The 24,510-nt window shown below is 35.8% G+C and overlaps 1 protein-coding gene and 1 pseudogene across 1 annotated transcript; one reads left to right on the forward strand and one right to left on the reverse strand.

The window, feature by feature from the left end:
• The window catches only part of LOC108712348, a 115,723-nt pseudogene that overhangs the window by 66,305 nt on the left and 24,908 nt on the right, over positions 1–24,510 (reverse strand).
• Positions 11,180–21,716, forward strand: gpr22.S (G protein-coupled receptor 22 S homeolog). The gene is made up of 3 exons (XM_018255785.2): positions 11,180–11,542; positions 12,603–12,846; positions 19,844–21,716. Exon 3 carries the CDS (start codon positions 19,869–19,871, stop codon positions 21,144–21,146), a length of 1,278 nt encoding a protein of 425 aa, XP_018111274.1. The 5' UTR covers positions 11,180–11,542; positions 12,603–12,846; positions 19,844–19,868; the 3' UTR covers positions 21,147–21,716.

Here is a 24,510-nt window from a genome sequence, read left to right on the forward strand (position 1 = left end):
AGTGGGCAGTTTCATACAGTACACGTTGATAAATGTTTGTTAATATAAACCTAAAAAGAAAGAAATCTGCTCCACGGTGTGCATGGTGTCTTTAACAGTCTTTATCTTAAGAGATAAAAGTATTGACAAATATAGCCTAGGGAAAATCATAAGGCAAAATAAAATGGTGTAAATAGCTTCTTTCAAAATCAATAACTATTGCAGTACCAGTTCCGCCTTTATTAGCTCAACATAGCAAAAAAAACTGAGCAGATAGAATAATATTTGTAGAAAGATCCATAAAGGTCATTGAAAAGTTTTTTTTCTCATTTGAAAGAGAATCTAATGAGGGTTAATCATTCCAGTTCATTTAGCTCTTTAGCTAATATCAAACCAGGAGATTTTTAAGTGTTTGCAATCAAGACTGCAGATTTAATTGTCTTTACTTATGTTTTGTTTGTGTTACAGGCAATGGGACACCTGCATAATTGTTGCTGATGGAACGATCTACATCTGCAATTGTCTACAGTGGGAAGCACGAATCCATCACAATTCAGGATTTAAATGATGTCAATGTAATGCTAGTGAAAAGTCGCCATTTTAGTGAATTCATGTAGTGGTAACTAATTTTCACCTGGCTCGTGTGGTGAAGCGTTCGCTGGCAACAATTTGCTCTTTAGTGAATTTGTCCCTTGGTCTCTGTTCATTATCTCTTCATGTAGTCACGATCCTATTTTGATTGAAAGGTAGGACTAATGCATCTTTTAGGGGAGCCTCCTTTTCCAAGAAGATGTATTAGAGCTCAAATCATAGATCCGTCACAAATCCTTCATGCAGAAAGAGTGTTACTGGATATTTTAAGAGTGAGCTTTAAAATATCTGTAGTCAAAGGGAAGCCCTCAAAAAACTGGATGTAGACTTGTCAATGAAGAGAAACAGATGGCTTAGAGGAGGGATAGTGAAAAGTAACTTCATTATTTCAGAAACAGTACAGAATAATTGATTGGTTATATTTAGAATGTTTCTTATTTTACTCTTTCACTCTGGGTCTTTAAAAAGAGCTAATGAACAAAGTCTATCTTGCAGTATATATTTCTAAAGAGGTCTCAAACTGCTAATATAGCAGAATCTACTTAAATCATTATATTTTAAAATAATTTATTAATTTAAATAACTTTAAAATAATTTAAAAAGTGCTCAAGGGGCTACTCTGATTACACCAATTATTTTTTTTTGATTGGAGAACACTTAACAAAATACTAGGCTTTTCGTGGAAATAATTAGCCCCTCTTGCAAATGCACTAATAGGGGTAAAAAATTTTTAAAACTTGAGCTTACATTATCTGCAAAATTTAGGCCATTCAAATGGAAGTACTGGTGTAAGAAATGTCCATTTTGGGTATACCATTATGTTATGCTACATATGAATTTGTGAATTTATGCAGTGTCTGCAAAGTTAATCTTCCAGGAAGCTTACATTCCACGTCACACCCTTACACAAATTTCAATATCAAAGGGTTGTCTTGGAATTGTAGCTGGTTTCTACAGGAGCTATAAAATGATTTTGTATGAAAAAACCTGCGCAACAGGATGTAGGCAAGTTGGGGGTTTATCGCAGCATCTTGGCAGTTGGGAAGTTTTCTGTGGGGGCAGATGAGAACCCAGAATAAAAGAATGCTGGACAGAGGAATGCCCCCCTGCAACTGAGAGGAAGAAGGGGGCAGCTAGAGAGCTGTAGAAGCCAGAGGAGCCTGCGACAAGACAACATGTGAGGAATGCAGACCAGAAGGGAAGGCAGAGATGAAGTTGACCTCTATTCCCATGCCTTTTTGTCTTTTTGGTAACAACAATGTAGACTTGTGTAATGCATAACTATAAATATTGTAATTATAGTTTTGTCTAAGTGTAATCATTTATGTATAACAATCAGTTGATTTATTTTACAATATATCACTTTAATATACGCTTATTGGTGTGGCTTCATTGTCTGCTTGCTCAAAAGAAACAGAACCCTAGTAAGTGGGTTGAGGTATATGGGTATCATTAATATATATATATATTTTTATATATATATATATATATATATATATATATATATATATATATATATATATATATATATATATATATATATATATATATATATATATATATATACACACACACACACACACACACATATACATATACACACTATAAACTTACAAATGGAGAGCACAGTACCTGCAACCTGTGGGGGAAGCACAGTACCTGCAACAATTGCCTATAGACATAGCAGATTTTTTTCCCCATCTATATACACCTGTGCATATAAATGGGAAGCAGCCTGTTTCAGGAAACAAAACACCCCATGTGCCACAAACCTAAAGCTCTGCATAGTTTGTCAGTACTGTATAAAAAAGCATAATAACAATAAATATTGAAATAGATATCTTACATTTGTCAAATAAATGTTTTTTACGCTTATTGTTTCCTTAATTAACTTAATTTAGTATATTCTAATATTTAATTTCAGTAAAGCTTGGCATATCATTAGCCATACACTTGTGACATCAATCTGTGCCATTCTATTCACTTAATTAATGCACTGCCCTTCATCAAATACCAGCTCGCAGAAAGCATTAAATCTACTGAGGGTTAAAATTTAAGAGACTACAAAGAGACAGCAGTCCTCTCATGTGATATCTGTATTACAAACAAATGTTGTTTAGAGTAAAAATTAGTACCCTTGTACAAGCTGATCCAATAGAGTGAAAATTCCTGCAGATAGAATGAATTTTAAAATTCTGCATATTTGCCACTATTATGCATTTCATCTACCCTATAGTGGTACATTTTTCAGTTCCAATGCGAACAGATTGGGCATCCCTATAAGTATCTGTAGGATTTATAATATTTTTAAGAAGATGGAGTATTAGGAATAAAGGTAAGTTTTAAAAGTAAGTACATAAACAGCAAAAATAATATACAGTATTTGGATGATTTGATTAAAGGCAATACATTTAAAATATTGTACTTGATGAAGATGTTGATGAATCTACATGATACAATGACATACATTTATAAAGAAATAAAATATTAACATGTTCTGTAAGAATGAATAATGGAGAATGAGAAAGAGCAAAGCTGGAAATGGTAATTATGTGGTGTTAGTGAAAAGAAGAACACGCTCAGAAAGATTTCACAAAAGAAAAACCGGAGGACAGACTATGTGATTTAATTTGTGGGCCCTGGACAAGTGAGAAGAAAGTTTCTGGGAGATATTCATGGGATGACAGAAAAAGTGGGACCATCAGCTGCACAATATAATCACAAGGAGCAAGACAAGAAGATAATCACAAGGAGCAAGACAAGAAGAAGAGGCAACAGTATATGAAGGCTAGGCCTGGGGAGTAACTGGCAAGTGAGACAGAGGTTAAGTGTAAGATGAGATAGGAAAATAAGCATGTTTACAACTAGCTTAACTTTGTGTGTGGGTGTAGTGGACAAATCTACCATGCAAAAACTCTCTGTAGTGTTTCCTCTATTTTCCTTCAATGGAATAACTGTGTTCTAAAAAAAACTGTGCACCTCTAAAAGTTATTTTGGACTTTCATGATCTGTATTAAAGGAAACCAATAACCCCAAAGTTTATATCATATTAAGTGGCATATTTAAGAATCTTACCAAACAGGAATATATATTTTAGTTAATATTGGTCTGTGTGTTCATTCAGATATCACCTAGATGTGGTGTGGTAGTTAAACACAGAACTTTGTCCATTAAAGTGGGCCTGTCGCCTAGACATAAAAAAATGTATCATAAAAGTCCTTTTCAAATTAAACATGAAACCCAGATTGTTTTTTTTTCATTAAAACATCCATACCTGTTATAAATGTATTTAAAAATTTCAGCTGTCAATCATCTACGGCCTGCCCCTCCTCTATGCCTTGGCCATAAAGGTGGGGAAGGCAATTACTTTAACTTTCCATTCACATTTCCTACATATCACTGTACTCTCCACATTGCTCTTACCGTCTCACAGTCTATACTAGGGCATGGACATCAGATCCACCATTGTGGAACATAAACAAGATTTCAACGTGATACAAAGCTTGTCTTATTAATGACTGATGCCTACTTGCTGTGTTGCTGTTATTTGTGAATCCCAAGGCTGAAGGCAACAAAGGTTTTAAAAATTGATAAAGTGTAACTAAAGTTTATTTTGCTCAACAAACACAATTGATACAAATTTGGATTTATTACGGTTACAGATCCCCTTTAATTGGTTCATGTGGTCTGGTCATGTGTGCCCTTGGTTTGTGCACAGTGAATGGTAAAATTCCAGCACTAAGATCTCATATTACCTAAAGAAAATTTACAGAATATTTTATGACCAATACAGTCATTATCCCCTGCAGCAGTCAGACAATGAAAATAACTGGTATATGACAGTGATGATAGCTTGCACAAAGGCCCAGGCCTAGGGCAGCAAGACTGAACAGGCAGCATGCTGCCCAGCCGCATTCTAAGCGCTTGCATGCTCCTGTGGGGGGGGGGGCAGGGGGTACTTCCTATAACAAAGTCAAATATAGCCTTGTTAATCTTTTCACTACTGCAAATGTAGAGCTCTTAATAGAACAATGGTAATTGACTCATTATATTATTCATTTTTAACATGTCTTTATGTGCTCAGTGATTGTGTTTAGGTGTAACAAAATTTCCTAATACATATTTAAACACTACCGGTCTGCATGAATAAATGGCAAAATGTTCAGGGGTTCAAGTACAAGCCTTAAGTTGAAATGTAGTAGTAATGAATGCCTAGGTTTGGCAAATATCCAAAAAAAAATTACATACAATTCCGATTTATAAAGACCAATATTAAAGACCTATATAAAGACCTAGTTCCACTGAATCTTCTCAATGCTAATGGATATACAGGTATGGGATCCATTATCCGGAAACCTGTTATCCAGAAAACTCCAAATTACGGAAAGGCTGTCTCCCATATTTAATTTTATCTAATGAATCCAAATTTTTTAAACAGTTATTTCCTTTTACTCTGTAATAATAAAACAGTACCTTGTACTTGATCCAAACTAAGATATAATGAAAGGATATGGTTCAGAAGGATCTGGTTCATAAAGTTTTAGTGCAAATGAATGTGAACAAGTTGCAAGGGCCAGATGGCATACACCCCTGGGTTTTAAAAGAGCTTAGTTCAGTTTTAGACCAGCTTCTACTTCTGATTTTCTCTGATTCGCTTTCATCTGGTATGGTGCCTATGGATTGGAGGAAAGCGGATGTCATTCCTTTATTTAAAAAGGGATTAAGATCTCAGCCTAGCAATTATACTCCAGTAAATTTGACATTTGTGGTACGTAAATTATTTGAAGGCTTGTTAATGGATTACATTCAAAATTTTGTCCTAGTGAATGGCATTTACTTTTTTATGATGAGGTAAGATGCTGGACAGTGGGGGAGCAGTAGATGTGATCTATATGGATTTTGGCCTACAAACTACTGCTTTCTAAACTAAGGTCTATTGGGCTTAATGAAGTAGTTTGCACATGGATAGGAAACTGGCTACAGGATCATGTACAGAGGGTGGTTGTGAATGGTACATTCTCTACTTGGAGAAAGGTTCTTAGTGGAGTTCCTCAGGGCTCTGTATTGGGTTTAACTTGTTCATTAATGACTTTGGGGAGGATATTGTAGGTAATGCATCAGTGTTTGCAAATGACACTAAACAATGCAACCCCACTAATTCCATACAGGATTCGATATCTTGACAAACTGACAATTTGGGCAGCTAAGTGGCAGATGAGATTCAATGTTGATAAATGTAAAGTCATGCACCTGGGATGTAAAAACACGTATATCCTTAATGGGACTGAACTAGGCAAATCCATAATGGAAAAAGGACCTTGGAGTCCTTGAACATAATAAACTTGGCTGTAGCAAGTAATGTCAGTCTGCAGCATCAAGGGCAAATAAGGTCTTGAGCTGTATTAAAAGGTGCATAGATTTGCGGGAGAAGGGTTTTTTACTTCCTTTGTACAGAGCACTGGCAATGCCCCAAAATAATATGCTGTACAGTCTTGGTCTCCAGCGCTCAATAAGGACATTATTGAATTAGAGAGGGTGCAGAGAAGGGCAACTAAGCTGGTAAAAGGTATGGAAAATCTCAGCTATGAGGAAAGACTGGCCAAGTTGGGGTTGTTCACGCTGGAGAAGAGGCGCTTAAGGGGTGATATGATAACCATGTATATATATATAAGGGGATTATATAATAATCTCTATAATGCTTTATTTACCAGAAGGTCATTCCATCTGACACAAGGTCACCCATTCCGATTAGAAGAAAAGAGATTCTGGCTAAATATTATTTAACAGTGAGAACTGTGACAATGTGGAATTCTCTCCCTGAATCAGTCTTAATGGCTGATACATTAGATCAGTGTTGTCCAACTTCTGTGGTAAGAAGCCAAAAAACACAAGGGGTTTTAAACAAGGAAGTTTTATGGAGGCCACTTATTTCAAGCTAGATAACCATCCATAAACATATAGCAGTCAGCCACACACAATTATGGTTTTATATATTTACCCAGCCAGTTCTCAACAGTTCACAATTCTGTTCAATTAACACCTGCCTCCAAGATTTTCATGGTACAGTTATGATTGGATCATACTTTCACTCTCTATGAGTTTCAGCAAACACATGCCTAAAAAGAGTAGGGAATATGATGACCATATAAATCTTAGGTATTTGTAGTAAATAAGCTGTTCAGATCAATGGTTAAATGGTTTCAAGATTGAGAATTGCTGTAGACTTAACACTACTAGTGCACTTTCTTAATTCTGCCTCCAGTAAACTGATCTCGATGCAACTATGCTGCATATGTACTGTATATAGGACTAGTTGTATACACTGGGACTTGCACCATCTATCCAGTGTCCCATAGATATATGCAGCAAAAGAACTGCAGTTAGAAGAGCAAATGTGAAGACAAATACTTGGATATTTATATGTCAAATATGTCATATTAAAATGCTCTATGGCTCAAGGGCCATTTAATGCAATGGGGGGCCACATACAGTCCTTTGTTTGGACAGTCCTGTTACTGTAGTAGTAACATCCAAAACCAATCCATAAAATGGATCATCGAACCAGAAGCCACCTCTTAAGACTAGAAAAAAAGGACTTTCATTTGAAGCAACGTAGGTGGTTCTTCACAGTGAGGACAGTGAGGTAATTGAATACCCTGCTGGATGACGTGATGTCTGATTCTATTAATGTCTTTAAGAGGGACTTGGATAATTTCTTGTACACACATAATATCAAGGCTATATTGTTACTAAAATTTACACTTAATATACATATTAGTATATTTAGTAGAGGGCCTGAATAGAAAGAGGAGTAATAAAAAGTAGCAATAACATTATTTTTGTAGCCTTACAAAGCATCTGTTTTTAGATGGGGTCAGTGACCCATATTTGAAAGATAGGGAAAATGAGTTAGAAGAAGACGAAGAAGAAGGCACATTATTAAAAACTATAAATAAGAAAACATGAATGTCAAATGAAAAGTTGCTTCGATTTAGCCATTCAATAACATACTAAAAGTTAACTTAAAAGTCATTATCCCCTTTAAAGCTTGCTAACCTTCCTTTAAAATAGGCCTCACGTGGAAAGTTGCCACACTGCCAGAAAAGGGGTTAGTAGTATAGTTGAAGTATTGAGGAGAAATTAATTAGGAGAATTAAGCAGCAGATCCCTCCGGTAACCTAATCCATTTGATCCAGGAGCACATGAGACATTGTGGTCTTCACTTTCTCATACCATGTGCTGTCCTGCTGCAAATATTTTGTGGCTACAGCAAGTCCCGTCCAGATATTTCTGAAGATTTAAATTCTTCCTGCTGCATCAGAAGCTGCCTCTGGGGTGCATTCAGTTAACTCGTGCTTTTCCCATTTCAACATTTTTGCCTGTGTTTGAGAGTTTGGAAATACAGACGAAGCAAAGAGATTGTGCGCTAGAATGCTAATCTCTGCTTCAAAAACTAAACAAGAGTCAGCTGTAGGTGGCAAGGACTTGTGGACAAGACTTGCATCTATTTTATGTGTGTGGGAAGTGGTAGGTTTAAACAAGACTGCCATATATATCTGTCAACACAAATTGTAAATACTGTACAAGGACCACCAGACCAGGGCCAATCATGGTTTTTCCATGGTATCCTGGTGGGTCAGTCCCACCCTGTATGAGTCATGCTAATTGGAGAAGCTGAATGTGCACGTATAAAATGGGCATATGGCAAATTCAGGATGGGTAGAGGCCTTTTAAATGCAGGTATGGGACCAGTTATCCTGAATGCTCGGGACTTGGGGTTTTCCGGATAACGGATCTTTCCGTAATTTGGGTCTTCGTGCCTTAAGTCTACTAGAAATTCATTTAAACTATTGGTTTTGCTTCCAATAAGGATTCATTATATCTTAGTTTGGATCAAGCACAAGCTAATGTTTTATTATTACAGAGAAAAAGTAAATCATTTTAAAAAATTTTGATTATTTGGATAAAATGGAGTCTATGGGAGACTGCCATTCCGTAATTTGGAGCATTCTGGATATCGGGTTTCTGGATAAGGGATCCTACACCTGTAGCAAGAAACTAGCAGGCTTAACAGATATCTATAAAGCTATTAAGCACTTAAATATTGAGAGGCAGACAATCAAGAATAATTAGCAGTTATGTCTGCTCTAGTTCAGTAGTCCAGTAAGTGTACTGGAACACTGTGCCATGAGATAAAGATATTAATAGCTGTGAGCACAATGCGCTCAACTGCTGGGTCCTCCACAGCTAGCAGCAAGCCATGACTGACATTCAAGAGGAGACGAGTAAATTCTTACTAAGGTCTCTCGCTATTTACAGGTAAAGTAGAGAGGAAGAGAAACTGCAGTAGTTTTGACTGCGCAAACAGAGTTTGCATAGACAGACTTGATTGGCTAAATAAGAGTTAATTAAAACAATAGCATTCAGAAGACAAAGGCAAGAATGGGGTCTCAAGGAATGCCTGCATTTAAACGGGCAAAACAATGTCATATCAAGAGGCAGAAGTGTATTACAAAACAGGCAAGGATTTGGACAGATCCAAAACAGATCTCAGGATAAAAAAAGCAAGGTCAGAGAAGAAAGGACTTAGAAGAAGAAACAAGTCTAAAAAGACAAAGGCCTGAAACAGGGACTTTTTATACTTTGTATATGTAACTTCTGGTTCTGCCAGCCTTATAGGATACCCCCGACCACTCCAGGAGGGCTTGTAGCCGATTGTAAAATACTGTATTTGCCCTGTTCTGAAAAAAACCTAAAGCCCTCCTCCTTACACTACTCTTACTACTTACTCCTTAAGTTTCTTAGCAACAAATTAACCTCCATAGGCTCACACTGCCTCCTTAACGTACCATTGATAATCCCTCTGAAATAAGAACTTGGCAAACCACCCACCTTAAACTTTTACCTAGTTTTCAAAAATTATCTTTGAAAAATTATTTTTGAAAACTGCCCCCTTCCTCTGACTTTGTCATTGCTACCAATGTGTAGTACAACTGGTGTTTCTTACCCAGCCCCAATAATCTGCCCAGTCTCTCCACCACATACTAAATTGGGACCAAGGAGGAGAAGGGAAAAGGAGAGAAGGGTTGGAAGGGCTTCTACTTTTTTTTATAAAGGTGCCCATATCCTATCTATTTACAACCTGTTCAAAAGCATTTAGAATGACATTGCTGGATCCTCATCTGAGGTAAGTGGTAATTATTCCAATTTTTTTTCCAGCGCGTTATTGCTTTTGGCTTCTTTTTGGGCTTTTGTCCTATTTTTGGTACCACCTGTTCATATGTTTGTATCTATAAGGTTGGCTAGTTCCTGTTTATGTGGGATGTTCATGGGGCAGAATAAGCAGTCAAGCTGCTAAGTGTCCTGCTGCTACACTTTTACTCCAGAGCTGGGGAATTCCTGGGCTCATGTGGATGATTTTGGAAGATTTATAACACTTGAATAGACTATTTTGGTTTTCATTGTGAAAGGTAAAAAAACTACCTGTATAATAATGTGCCTAAAACCCTGAATGTCCACATCTTGGATACATTTGCTCCATTATTGTGTAATATACTAATAGAATATTATGCTTGAGATGTGAGTATTTCACGATTTACTTGGAATGAATTGTGTTTTAATTTCAATAAAGATTTATTTGGAGAGCTATTATCTAGATTTTTTTTACTAGAAAATCATGTAAACAATAAAAAAATCCAAAAGCTGGTTTTCTTTCAGTAAGGATTAATTATATCTTAAACTGGCAATAGACATGCAGATTTTACCTTTGCATCGGACGAACAATTGGATGTCCCAATCTTCCAACCTGCCATTAACATTCAGATAAAATAAAGTAGTAAAATAACAAATCAGACAATGAGTGTGACAGCAATCGCCTGAAACTTCGATTAGCATGACTATATTGTTGCTTCTATGGCCAGCTTTAGTGGGGATCAAGTACAAGATTCCTTTTTATTATTACAGAGAAAAAGGAAATCATTTTTAAAAATTTGGATTATTTCATTATATATTTCATTATAATGGAGTCTATGAGAGATAACCTCCATAATTTGGAGCTTTCTTGATAATAGATCCCATACCTGTACAATAAAATAAAAGGTGTAAAATACAGAAAAGAAAAAAAATGTACAATGTGGGAAAACATGAGAGATATCAAAATCAAGGTTAGTCTGTAAATATTAGGTTCTCATGCATTTTTGCAGTGCATTGTGTATACAGATACAGATATGGACAAACAAAAATAAAATTGGCAAAAATGCCATGCAATAATGTTTTGCAATGCTTTCTGTACATCTGCAATGTAGAAATTAATAACTGCAACATTTCAGTAAATACAAATATGGATTGATATTAGAATTCATTATGTGAGCTTATCTATTAAACGCCCCTAATATTTAGAATTAACTGTGGGAAAACAACATTAAATGATCCTTATTGCACTGTATTTTTAATAAATCATGCTTCATTGAAGAATTTAAAAATACTAGGTAGTCCTCTATATACATGAAGACAGTTTAATCCTAACAAATCTGGCCAATCAAAATTAGTGAATGCACTGCACCTCTCTGCAGTGTAGGGAAGCACCGAGGCAAGCTGTACATTCTGCAAAAGCACACCAAACATCCACTTCCACAAGCACTGCTGCTCTCTTACATAAAGGCAGGGTCTCACTGATGTCTCTGGAGAGCAGCAGCTTTCAGTATGTTAAATTACTTTCATCGTGTATTTTCAGATGCTTATTGATTTGGCAGTAGGGGAACTGGTGACCACAGCAGCCTCCGAGCAGGAATACATGCTCTGTAGGTTACCACTGTGCTGAAACAATGGCTCAGCAGAAGAATATACTTTCGTTAAGGTTATTTTCTGGATAAAGATTTTGCACCTGCTTTCCGACATGCTTTGCCTTCAAGTGAGCAAAATGCAGCAATCTAATCTCGAACTGATACAAAATGGATTTATATTCTTAAAAGAGGTAAGATACTGCATGTACTTGTGTGAGGTGCTGAGTTTATTTCTTCTAGCTTCATCTAATTTCACCTAGAGAATTACCTTCCAACACAACATATTTTGACTGTAATGTTACATCTAAAAAATCTCTCATTTGCTTAGTTACCCATGGAAAGTACTATTCTGTGGGTGCTGTATGCACATTATGTATGCATGAATTCAAATAGATATTATATAAATCAAAAGCATTCACATTAGCAGGATGAAAGTACTGCAGTTTTGATCAGATAACAGCACAAAGAGTGTTCCAGGTTATCCTTATAGTAAATGCATTTGAATATATCCTTCAATTCAGTCAGATTTACATAGTGATTATAGGGAAAGGAGAATGGTTGTAAACATGAAACAACTTATTTGCATGGCATTAAGCATGAGAGAATAACTAATGAACTCATATGGCAATTATTCAAATTAGGGTTTATAGGGGAAGAAAACAATTGTACCTAAGCCCAGATAGACCCTTCCTAATGTCTGCACAAACTACTTGCTATGTAGCTGAAAAGCCCATTAGTGTCAGGAGGAAGTAGAGTGACAGTTCACAAGGTAATACAGGGTATGATTTCTTTCTGTCATTTACCTTAAATGGAAATAATTTGCTTTTAATTCACAATAATCATATGTGTTTAAGAAATATTTGACTGTGGCTAGAACACAGATGCATAATGCTGCTCATATGTATAGTTCAATGAGAGCTGTTGATCAACAGGGAGCTAGTGCTAGCAAGGGTTTTCCTGCCAGAACACCTGTGAGTTGGCCAGTATCTCAATTATAAAAGAGTCACTGACATGCTCAATCAGGTATTTCCTAAAATCATACCCATGCTATTTATCACGCAAATGCAAAGTATAGGCATGTACTTCAGCTATGTATATGTGGTTTAATCTCGTATCTAACCAACAAGTTCATGTAGAATTAAAATATGATTTGTCCATTTTAAGAATACCAATTATTCATTTGGCAAGGCAGTGCATTATAAGTACCACTACTACAACATATATACTTATAACATATCTTTTCTATTAAAGGGCACAGCATTTGGGTTCCAACAGTCCCCCCCTGCAGCCTAAGGAAGGAAAAGAGTTGGATTTGTACTAGCAGACTATCTAAGCTGCAGAATGGATTTTGCATAAAATCTCTATTTTACATTATAAAGTCAAATTATGGAGCAAGAATGTAATTCTGTAACAAAGCAACAAGACTGGGATGTGTAGAAGAACAGAATCCACGCAGACTCATTCTTTGCAGGTGTGTCGGTCTAAAACCAAAATGGTGAGCATTGATTAACAGGAAATTTCCTATATTGCTGTTCCTGAAAAGTGGATACTGAACCATGGAAGTATAGTTTAATTGCTGACTAGCTATGGCTAAATATATATATATATATATATATATATATATATATATATATATATATATATATATGTGTGTATGTGTGTATATATAGTATATATGAACGCAAGATTGCACAACGTGTTGTTTTTTTTTTGGTAATCAGGTCACAAGAATACCCCAGAGCTGCAGAAATAGTTTTTCTACAACACACAGCTTACATAAAAATAGTTTGAAAATGAAAAACAACAAACATCCTGCAGCACTGATAAGATGGTTTCAGCTTAGCATTCTGTAGATCATTCCGCCCTCCTGTCAGTCATGTGATGTACCCACAAAAATCAAATTAAACAACTCAATACATCATGTAAAGCCAAAGACTGCACTATTAGTTATTTAAAGCACAATCGATTTTCATTAGTAATGATATATGTAGTTGAGGTGAAGAGTTATACATGGGGACTTATCTGGAATGCTTAGCACCTGGGATTTTCTGCATAATGGTTATTTCAATATCCTAAAGCTTCTAGAAGTATTTAAAAAAAAAAAGAAAAACCTAATAGGATTGTTTTGGAACCAATATGGATATATGCTGGATTAGCTACCGCCAAATACAAAGCACGGTTTTATTACTACAGAGCAAAAGACAAAATAAAAGAATTGTCTGCTTAAATATGACTCTATGGAAAACAGCTTTGTGTATTCAGAGATTTCTGAATAATGGGTTTTCAGGTAATAGATCCAGTACATAAAGTAGCAACCTTTGCATGTATGTTCTTATAGGAAATTTTACTTTTATTGTTAGTTTTTTTTTTTACAACTGTCATTTCTTTTATATACACTTCACACTTTAGCAATGGCACATCACACACACACATATACATATATATATATATATATATATATATATATATATATATATACATATATATATATATATATATACACACATATATATACACAAGCAGATGCACTATATAGTGAAAACAATCTAATTAACTAAAAGTCATTATTACACTGAAGGACAGATTAGAGGAAAAAAAATCATAATGCCAAACAATGTTTAGCTTCTCAACAACTTGGAAGAACTACAACTCTCAGAATACACCGAGAGACAATTTGACTGATGCTAAAGACCACAGTTTAACAAAAACTGAAGGGCTAAGAGCTGGACATTCCTGCACTATATGCCAAACTATATTGTGCCCCAATATTAATGAGAAAATGCCAAACTGGCGGTCTCAGAGAAGAGTCATTTTTGTTAAACTCTTCTTCAAACCATAACGGAAATCTACCGTCTGTCACAGAGGCCTGATGCTTTATGTCCAGTCAGTCTGAAATCTGGCAGGTTTTCCATTTTCCATTTTCACAAAGATTTCAAGCTTACACTGCACACACTTTCCTATCAGCGGAAACTGGTATTTTAGTATTGGACCAGCTCCAAAAGTTGTGTCATTATTCTGTAAATATTGTTGTCACTGCTGCAAATGGAAACTGTACGTTGTATATATGTGTTTTGGTGAAATTAAAGCAGCGCTTGCTTATACAATGATCGGAATTGGTTGGACAGACCTGTCTAAATTAGAAAATAAGTACAGCAAAAAACATTTAATACAAGTGCTCCTATCAGACAAAAACTTCAGGCACATCACAGTTTGTAGAATGTAATTTATAGAAAGGAAGACACCTATAACCTTTAAGCAGTTTTTAAAGTAGAAACAAACCCTTAATAAAAAAAAAAAAACCCTACCCCCCTACCCTACACAGACTCCCCCCAAGCTAGCTGCTACCCTGGGAAAATGCCCCTAACTTTTTATTTACCCCTCCATTCAGATTCAGGAATCACAGTTCCTGGCAGCCATCTTCCGGGTCTTTGGGTCTTCTTCCGGTGCTTCGGCAAATGTGCAGTTGTCGGCTGCCAGGAAATTGCTCCAACTGCACATGCGCCGGTCTCATACTCAGATTACCGAAGACCCGGAAGATGGCTGACATGAACTGCGATCCCTGAATCTGCACTAAGGGGTAAGTAAAAAGTTAGGGGCATTTCCCCGGGGTAGCAGTTAGGCTGGTGGGGGAGGAGGGAGGGGGTCTATGTAGGGTAGGGGGGTAGGTTTTTTTTTTAATAAGAGGTTAAATCCTCCTTTATACTACAACTCCCAGACATCTTCATCAGCAAACCGCTGGCTAAGCATCTTCTGCATCCCAACAGCTGGCTGAGGCTAGAGGGCATTTGTAGTCAAACAAATCTTAAGATTAAGCATTCTTTAATGCCCTAGTTTAGAGTGTAATATGCTTGGAATAGACTTGACGTTAATGAATAAAGTAACAACAAAAGTATGTCAATATAAGAAGTTAGGCACCTATACTGCACTAAGATAAATATACTGTAGCACTGTAAATTAACTGTGCTATCATGACCCCTGTGAAAAATCTATATTTTCAAATGTGAATGTAAAATAATATAGATAAAGAATCTGTATTGAGCTTGTCCCCTAGAATGTAAATGCAAAATGCTAGACACCTGCTTTCGGGTACAGTAGCATGTGTGTATAAATGCTGATTTCTCTGCCACAGAGATGACTTGCCAAACCAGATGTACTTCCAGATGTGCAGGGCATCTGCTGTAGGGCAGGGGAGAGAATGCTCCTGCAGTGGTAGTGCAATGTACCACAAACATGGCTTTAGATACACTGACCTTAAATGCATGTTATGTATACAGTCAAGTTCAAACTCCAGTCCTATAAACCTCATAAATACACCAAAACATAAGGCTTAAAATAATTGTTTTACATCATATCAAACCAAAAAGAAACATTAAATTATTGGTCCAGAAAAATCATGATTTGCTGTACTTACTGTACACATGCAGTAGACTACTCTAAACTACTTGTTGGTGCACAAAACAAACCCCACAAAAACCATATAACTTGCTATGTAAAAAGCATCATGTCAGGTCAGTAATAATTTATTGCTACGCCTAGGTCAAAACAAACAATACCTATTTTACGTGGCATGTTAGGGATCAGGATTTTTAATTGTTTAACAAAGGAAGAATGTGGAGTATTGTATTTATAATATGATATGGCATCAGTCATGTCCATGTATAAAATTAAGAAAAATTATTTTTCTTTGGAAATGTTGGTACAGTAAAGTGCTTGCTTGTTTTCCCAACCCTTCAAAGACACCTGTTGGCCAAAAATACTATCCCCAACCAAAGGTTCGGGCTAACAGAGGGAGCTCCCCGTCCGATCGGCCGCTTGTACCGGGAGCTCGCTCCCAGTGTGGGTGGCCTAGAGCTGTCGGGGAGCAATTAAAAAAAATAATGTTACCCTCAACTGGAGTGCTGGCTCTATTAGCCTGCACCTTTGGTTGGGGATAATATTTTTGCCCAACAGGTGCCCTTTAAGCATTTAACAGTTTCTATTAGCTAGTTATCCTTACATTTAATAGCTTATATTAATAGCTTATATGGAATGCCCCTACTCAATGGTGTCCAGTGTTTCCTGTACTTTGCCCCATAAATGCTCAGGATGCACACACAGGAGTTTTTTTTCTCACTATCCCAAAGTTGAATTAAACTGCACACACTGCACTGTACGGTATAGGAATACAAAAGGAAGAAAAGTTTAATCAAGTATTATATTTTGCTTTAAAATAATAACACAAGGGCAATGTTAAAATCAACATGGACATCTCTTTAGATCTCCATAAGAACACTGAAAGGGGCATATATATATTTAAACGTTTATAAACGTTTAAAATATTTTACACAAAGAACAGTGTAAAAGTTGGGGTAGAATAAAATTGCTGTACTTGGGAAATATAAGGGTTGTACACCTTCAAATGAACTTCCTCAGACTAGTTCCAGTGCCAACTTTGTGCTAAAAGCATATTTCAGTAACCCTGAGTTCTCATCCAAACCTCTGACTTTTTCGGATTTAATGCCCGAAACTTCCAACTTTTTCAGATTTCACACCCCAAATAACGATGAAATCTTTGGATTATTGAACAAAACCCAGCGCAGATTAGGATCTCAACAGGACATCTAGAACTGACTTCTAAGTGAACTCGGCAGGTCTGAGTTGGAGTACTTTTTTATCCAGACTTTTAACACCATTGGAGTTTAATACATTTTAAGAACTCAATTTCTTTTTTTCATTTTTTTTTTAAACTTTTTATTTAACATTTTGGCAGTCAGATGTTATATTCATTTATTCGTTACATATATTTAAGCTGTAGAGTACAATCTTTTTTTCCTGTGATGTAACAACTTTATTGTATTACAGACTGTAGAATATAAAACTAAACAGGGGAGAAAAGAAAGGAGAAGATAGAGGGGGGGAAGGAGGGGTTTAGGAATTTGAATATACATTCTTCACAGACTACAATGTTTATAAATAACATAGCTATCCTAGTTACCTATATGGGACAGTAGTTATATAGTAGTCAATTTATTTTTTAATTGTGTTTTTCCCTTTTAAAAGTCAGACCAGAAAAAATAGGACTTTAATAAATAACCCCCTAATTGTTCTAACTGCATGACTACATTCATTTCCAATCTCACGATCACACAATAACAGAGATATAGCCTTGTAACCAGTCAAAGCTACTGCTAAACCACAACAACCATAACTAAGGTGAATGGCAATATATATATATATTCAAGGAATATCTAGGAATTTCAAAGGTATCAAAGAAAAACTTTACATCACACCGTTTTGTGTAATCTTCAACAAAATGCAATAGGTATGCGCACACAATATCCAGAGATCTCCAAATTACAGGAAAGCCATTTTAAGCAAATAGTTCATATTTTTGGAAATTATTTCATTTTTCTCTGTAACAATAAAACAGTACCTTGTGCTTCATGCCACCTAAGATCTTATGAATCCATATTGGTGACAAAACAATCTTATTGGATTTATTTAATATTTAAACAATTTTATTAGTAGATTTAAGATGGTGACCCACATTATATAAAAGGCCATTATCTGGGAAACACCAGGTTCCAAGCATTCTGGAAAAAAGGTAAAACAAAGGATTTGCAAGGAAAGGATATTTTAGGCCAATACACTATACAGATGCAATTACAGTCATATGAAAAAGTTTGAGAACCCCTCGTAATTCTTTGGAGTTTTGTTTATCATAGGCTGAGCTTTCAAAGTAGCAACTTCCTTTTAATATACAGTATAACATGCCTTATGGAAACAGTAGTATTTCAGAAGTGACAAAGTTTATTACATTAACAGAAAATATGCAATATGCATCATAACTAAATAAAACAGGTGCATAAATTCGGGCACCCCCAATAGAGATATTACATCAATACTTAGTTGAGCCTCCTTTTGCAAATGTAACATCCTCTAGACGCCTCCTATAGCCTTTGATAAGTTTCTGGATTCAGGATGGTGGTATTTTTGACCATTCGTCCATACAAAATCTCTCCAGTTCAGTTAAATTTGATGGCTGCCGAGCATGGACAGCCTGCTTCAAATCATCTCATAGATTTTCAATGATATTCTAATCGGGGGGACTGTGATGGCCATTCCAGCATTGTACTTCTCATTCTGCATTAATGCCTTTGTAGATTTTGAAGCGTGTTTAGGGTCATTGTCTTGTTGAAATATCCAACTCCGGCGTAACTTCAACTTTGTGACTGATGCTTGAACATCATCCTGGAGAATTTGTTGATGTTGGGTTGAATTCATCTGTCCCTTGACTTTAACAAGGGCCCCAGTCCATGAACTAGTCACACAGCCCCACAGCATGTTGAAACTCCACCAAATTTGACAGTATGTAGCGGGTGTTTTTCTTGGTGTACTTCTTCCGCCATCCAAAGCAAATAACAATCTTTTATCTCATCAGTCCAAAGCACTTTGTTCCAAAATGAGTGGTTTGTCTAAATGAGCTTTTACATACATCAAGCTACTCTGTTTGGGGTGTCAGTGCAGAAAGGGCTTCTTTCTCATCACCCTGCCATGCAGATGTTCTTTGTGTAAATTGCGCTGAATTGTAGAACGATGTACAGATACACCATCTGCAGCAAGATGTTCTTGAAGGTCTTTGGAGGTGATCTTTGGGTAGCTTTGTAGCCTTCCCCTAAACCATTATATTGAACAATCTTTGTTATCAGATCTTTTGAGCTGCTTTGATGATCCCATGCTGTCACTCTTCAGAGGAGAGTCAAACAGAAGAACAACTTGCAATTGGCCACCTTAAATATCCTCTCATGATTGGAGACACCTGCCTTTGAAGTTCAAGCCTTAACTAACTAATCCAACCAATTTGGTATTGAGCAGTCACATGCATTCAAATTAGCAAAATTGCAATGGTAGGCCAAATTTGCACAGCCAGTTTTTCACATTTGATTTCATTTCATACAACTGAATACTGCTTCACTAACAATCTTTGTTCAGAAAACACCCCATTACTCAGATGTTCCTGGGAAATGAAAGACATACCACTGTTATCTTTTTTGTTGAAAGTGGAGTAAATTATTATGCAGGCTGAGAGAGGTTCCCAAACTTTTTCATATGACTGTATATTCTCCAGTCCATCCAAGACAATGGGTGTTATTTTCAAGGACTCCGTGTCTTAATCTACATTAAGATGCTCACGCAATAACTGATGCACAAAAAAAATGTAATAAACATCTACACCACTCCCACAAATGGGACAAAATCTCCACTATTATTTTCTGTTTTACCCTTTAAGAAGCGGATACCATACAATATGATATATATTCTTATTATTTTGCTCATGGCATGATAAAGGTGCTTTGGGTCATTGAAACATTGTTGTGTTTGTGTTCTGAACAACAATATATCTTAAAGTATATTTAACCTTTGGGGTACTGGGTCTTTATTTCACTTTTTGTATATATGTATGTTATATCAAAATATTTTTGACATGAACAGTAATTTCCCTTTCCTTTCAGGATACATGCCACCTGACTCAAAAAGATGTGTATCAATTCCTTGTTGGAGATCAACATGCAGCTTAAAGTCAATTTAACAGTCCGTGATGATATCAGCATCAATATGTACCAGCCAATCCCATATACTCTTAGCTTCCAGATTTCTCTAACTTGCTTCCTCGTGTTGGAAATGGTTTTGGGTCTTGGAAGTAATCTTACAGTACTTGTACTTTACTGCATGAAATCCAACTTAATTAACTCAGTCAGCAACATTATCACTATGAACCTTCATGTCCTTGATGTAATTATATGTGTAGGCTGCATTCCTTTAACAACCGTCATACTTCTGTTACCAACGGAGAGCAACAATGCTGTAATCTGCTGCTTCCATGAAGCTTGTGTCTCCTTTTCTAGTGTTGCCACTGCTGTCAATGTGTTTGCCATCACTCTGGACCGCTATGATATATCTGTGAAACCAGCAAGTCGCATCCTTACTATGGGTCGTGCTGTAATATTAATGACAACAACCTGGATAGTTTCTTTTCTTTCTTTCTTGATTCCCTTCATTGAGGTCAACTTTTTCAGTGTTCAGAGCGAGAGCAAATGGGAAAACAAGACACTTTTGTGTGTTAGCAGAAATGAATATCACACTGAACTTGGCATGTATTACCACCTTCTAGTTCAGATTCCAATATTTTTCTTCACAATAATCGTGATGCTGATCACATACACCAAGATTCTTCAAGCTCTTAACATTCGCATTGGCACAAGGTTTTCTACAGTGCAAAAGAAAAAAGCAAGAAAAAAGAAAACAATTTCACTAGCAACTCAACATGAGACAACAGATGTTTCTCAAAGCAGCGGTGGTAGGAATGTGGTACTTGGTATAAGGACTTCAGTATCCGTCATTATTGCCATGCGTCGAGCAATCAAAAGGCACAGAGAGAGACGGGAAAGACAGAAAAGAGTTTTTAGAATGTCATTACTGATTATTTCGACCTTCCTGTTTTGTTGGACACCAATTTCGATTTTAAATACAACAATTTTATGTCTTGGGCCAAGTGACCTTTTGGTAAAACTACGGCTGTCATTTTTAGTTATGGCCTATGGAACCACGATATTCCATCCATTACTGTATGCATTCACAAGGCAAAAATTCCAAAAGGTACTGAAAAGTAAAATGAAAAAACGAGTGGTTTCTATAGTGGAAGCTGATCCAATACCAAATAATGTTGTGAAACACAATTCTTGGATTGAACCCAAAAGGCATAAAAAGATAACATTTGAGGACAAGGAAGCAAGGCAGAAATGTTTAGCTACTTAGGCTATTACAGATTAAGCAATTAGTCCTCTTCTCACTTTTTCCTCCATTTCTTTTATACAAAAGGAAGTTAGAAAGGAAAAAATACACTGCCAACCATTTTTTTAAATTTATTTTTATAATCTTTAGCATAATGTACATTTTTAAAGAAACCGTTTATTTAGGTTAGGTGTTCTCCGATAACTACAGTACACAATGCATAGCAGTTTGTTAATGTAAAGTGAATACTTAACCTTATGATGACTATATGATATTTATGTACATTTATCTTTTTGTAAGAAAAAATATGATGCAAATAAATATCTTTTAAACAAGAGACAGCTTTGATTAAGAAAAAACATTAAGAAGCAAATTTATTAAGGGTCAAAAAGTAAAACCGAATTTTCTTTTTTTCAAAACTCTAAAATTCGAATTGGGAATAATACAAACTCTTATTAGAATTTTAATTTGAATGTCAAGATTTATCAAACCTTGACCCTTGAAACAATTCAAATTCCACTATTCGCCACCCAAAACCTGCCGAGTTTATGTATAAGTCAATGAGAGAGGGCCAGTGACCCATTTGAAAATGTTAATAGCCTTCCTGACATTCGAGTTTAGTTGAATTCGATTCGAGTTTTTGGGTCGGTATTATTTGTTCCAGTTTTAGATATTCAATCTTTTTATTAAATAACCTCCCAATTGAATTTTGAGTATATTCAAATTTATTAGAAGATGCATCATAGAAAAAAGGGCACACCAAATAGCATGCATACTTTATGTTTACATTATCAAGTATAATCCTAAATGGTAGCTTGAGTAGTGTAATCAGTAGTGTATCAGCAAAAGAATACCCCCATGCACAAAGTTAAGTCCGTACAGAATTGGTTGGTAAGGTAACAGTGGAAAAACATGACTGGCCTGTACAGAGCCATAATCTCAAACCAACTGAATAACTGTTGGATGCATCTGAAAACAAACAGTGAGCCAAACCATATCCTTGACAATAGTACACTAATGGTTGTGAATAAATAAAAGAAAATGCCAAAAATGTTTTCAACTTCTAGCGCAAAACCTTCTCAAACGAGGAGAGCCTGTTTTAGCACCAAAAAAAGTACCAAACCTTCATATTAATTTATTAGGTTTTGGAACAATATATTAGACAGCAAAATGTCCACAAACTTTTGTCCCTATAGGATATGTAATATATTGATACGCAATACCTATGAAAAACGTTAATATAATAACACATTCTGTATTCAGCTGAAACAAACAGAAAAGGCAAAACAATAACGAAACATACTACACATTGCTTACAAGTACCACTGGTCAAAAATGGCAGGGATCTCTGCCTCTATATAGAAACAACATAAAGCCCACAAAGGTATTCTGCATATTACATATGATAGCTTATCAGTAGTTTTGTTTGTTTTTTAATGTTTTATTCATGTAATGTTTTCACACTGAACATTCATCAGTAAAATTTTACGTGTATGTTAAAACTCTAAAAGGCCACTTTATGAATTTCAGTGGATTAGTATAAATTTGATACTTTAATCACTATTGACTTATGATTTGACCATCTTGACTGAACTGGAAGCTTCACAGTCCATTTCAGGGACACACATTATCCCATTCTTAACAAAAACAATTTAGGAAGCAGTTTGTCCAGAAGGGAAAAGGGGTTGAGGACTGCACCAGGTGTGTATTTAATACAAGCCTGCCAACACTGATTTTGGTCACAAGATGATATAGTCACTGGCGCAAGAGCAAAATGTTTACATTAATCTGATTTGGGGCATCAAGTGGGTGGCCAAAATGCTGACTCTTGTGCATCTAAGTCTCTGTATATATACATATATTATATACATATATTATAACCTGAATCAGACGCTTGCACTCTGAACCAGTCTACCATAAACGTGGGTGCAGGGTCAAAGTATTTATGTAAAGTTCAAGAGGACCCACACTCCTTGGTTAGTGAACCAAAAATTTCTTTATTTTTCAAACTTGTGCATCCAACGTTTCGACCCACATTAGGGCCTTTATCAAGGACCTTGATAAAGGCCCTAATGTGGGTCAAAACGTTGGATGCACAAGTTTGAAAAATAAAGATTTTTGGTTCACTAACCAAGGAGTGTGGGTCCTCTTGAACTTTACATATATTAGATATATATGGAAAATGGAGGAGCACTCACCAAACAACAACAGAGCATGCCTGTGTGTAGGTAAAATGTGTACAAAATAACACAAAAGTACTGCACTCTCAACAGATGGTGCAGTATGAATGGTCTGGGTCCCCTGCAAAATGTTCTGCGGAGGGCCCAGCACATACCCTCAGTTCTGATCCTGGTATTACAAAGTGTGATTATTTATCTTCTAAACGACAAGAAAAAAACCCAGAAAAAACAAAACACACTTCTGTTTTAGTTTTAGCTATCATGTAACCAAGATAAATGTGATTTGGTGATGCTGTAAAAACAACTCTCAGTGCCAGATTCTGTAATGTATATAGAAACACCAGATGAAAGTTTGCTCCACATGTGATATTTTCAAATATTTTAAGAATAAAAGAAAAGAAATAACATTATAATGTATCATGGAAGGGGAAATATATCTGTCTACAAGCAAGTCTCTTGGCTTCTGTTTCTGCCCCTTATACACAGAATATAAAATTTTAAGGCTCAAATGTAGATATGTAGTCTCATCTTTTTTGCATAACAATCTTTTAAATGATAAAATGCTTTTTTCATAAGTATTTTAAATATAACAAGCGAGTAAAATCAATTGTTGCAATAATTCACTATTTATAAATGGAATATATTGGCTTAAGAGCATTGTAGTGTATGCAGACTACAGCAACCGTATCTCTAATCATGCACGATGAAATGTTTAATCAACTGCTGCACTTCTGTAATGGAACACAATCGATCTATACTTTTATTTATATGTTTTTGCAATGCACAATGCTACGTTCAATAATGGAAAGCAACCTTGTCATAACAGGTAATTCAGATGTTTAATAGGAAAGCTTACAGCACATATTTCATGCTAGAAAAAGTACAGACACACAATAAAACAAGGTATTGAATTTTTACAGAAAGCATTTCAAACTTGTTTAAAATATACTAATGATCTGTTGTGTAAGCTTGAGAAATGACCTCTGTGAATGTGATATTTTATCAGATTGTTGAGGAGAGGCACAGCTATACATGTTTCTGTGTTTAACAGGACAGGCAGATAAAGGCCAATACAAACATTTATTACACACAATGGTTAGCACCAGAGTAATTGCAGGAAATAACCTTCCATGCAGAGCAACCCACAACACTAATCAATGATGTTAAATTACAATTTTAATCTATTCTACCTGTAGCAAAACATTCAA

Source organism: Xenopus laevis, chromosome 3S (assembly GCF_017654675.1).
Source record: "Xenopus laevis strain J_2021 chromosome 3S, Xenopus_laevis_v10.1, whole genome shotgun sequence".
NCBI classification, from domain to species: Eukaryota; Metazoa; Chordata; class Amphibia; order Anura; family Pipidae; genus Xenopus; species Xenopus laevis.

What these genes read in the sequence shown, in the direction of transcription:
- gpr22.S (XM_018255785.2), top strand. Translation starts at nt 19,869, where the DNA reads ATGTGTATCAATTCCTTGTTGGAGATCAACATGCAGCTTAAAGTCAAT.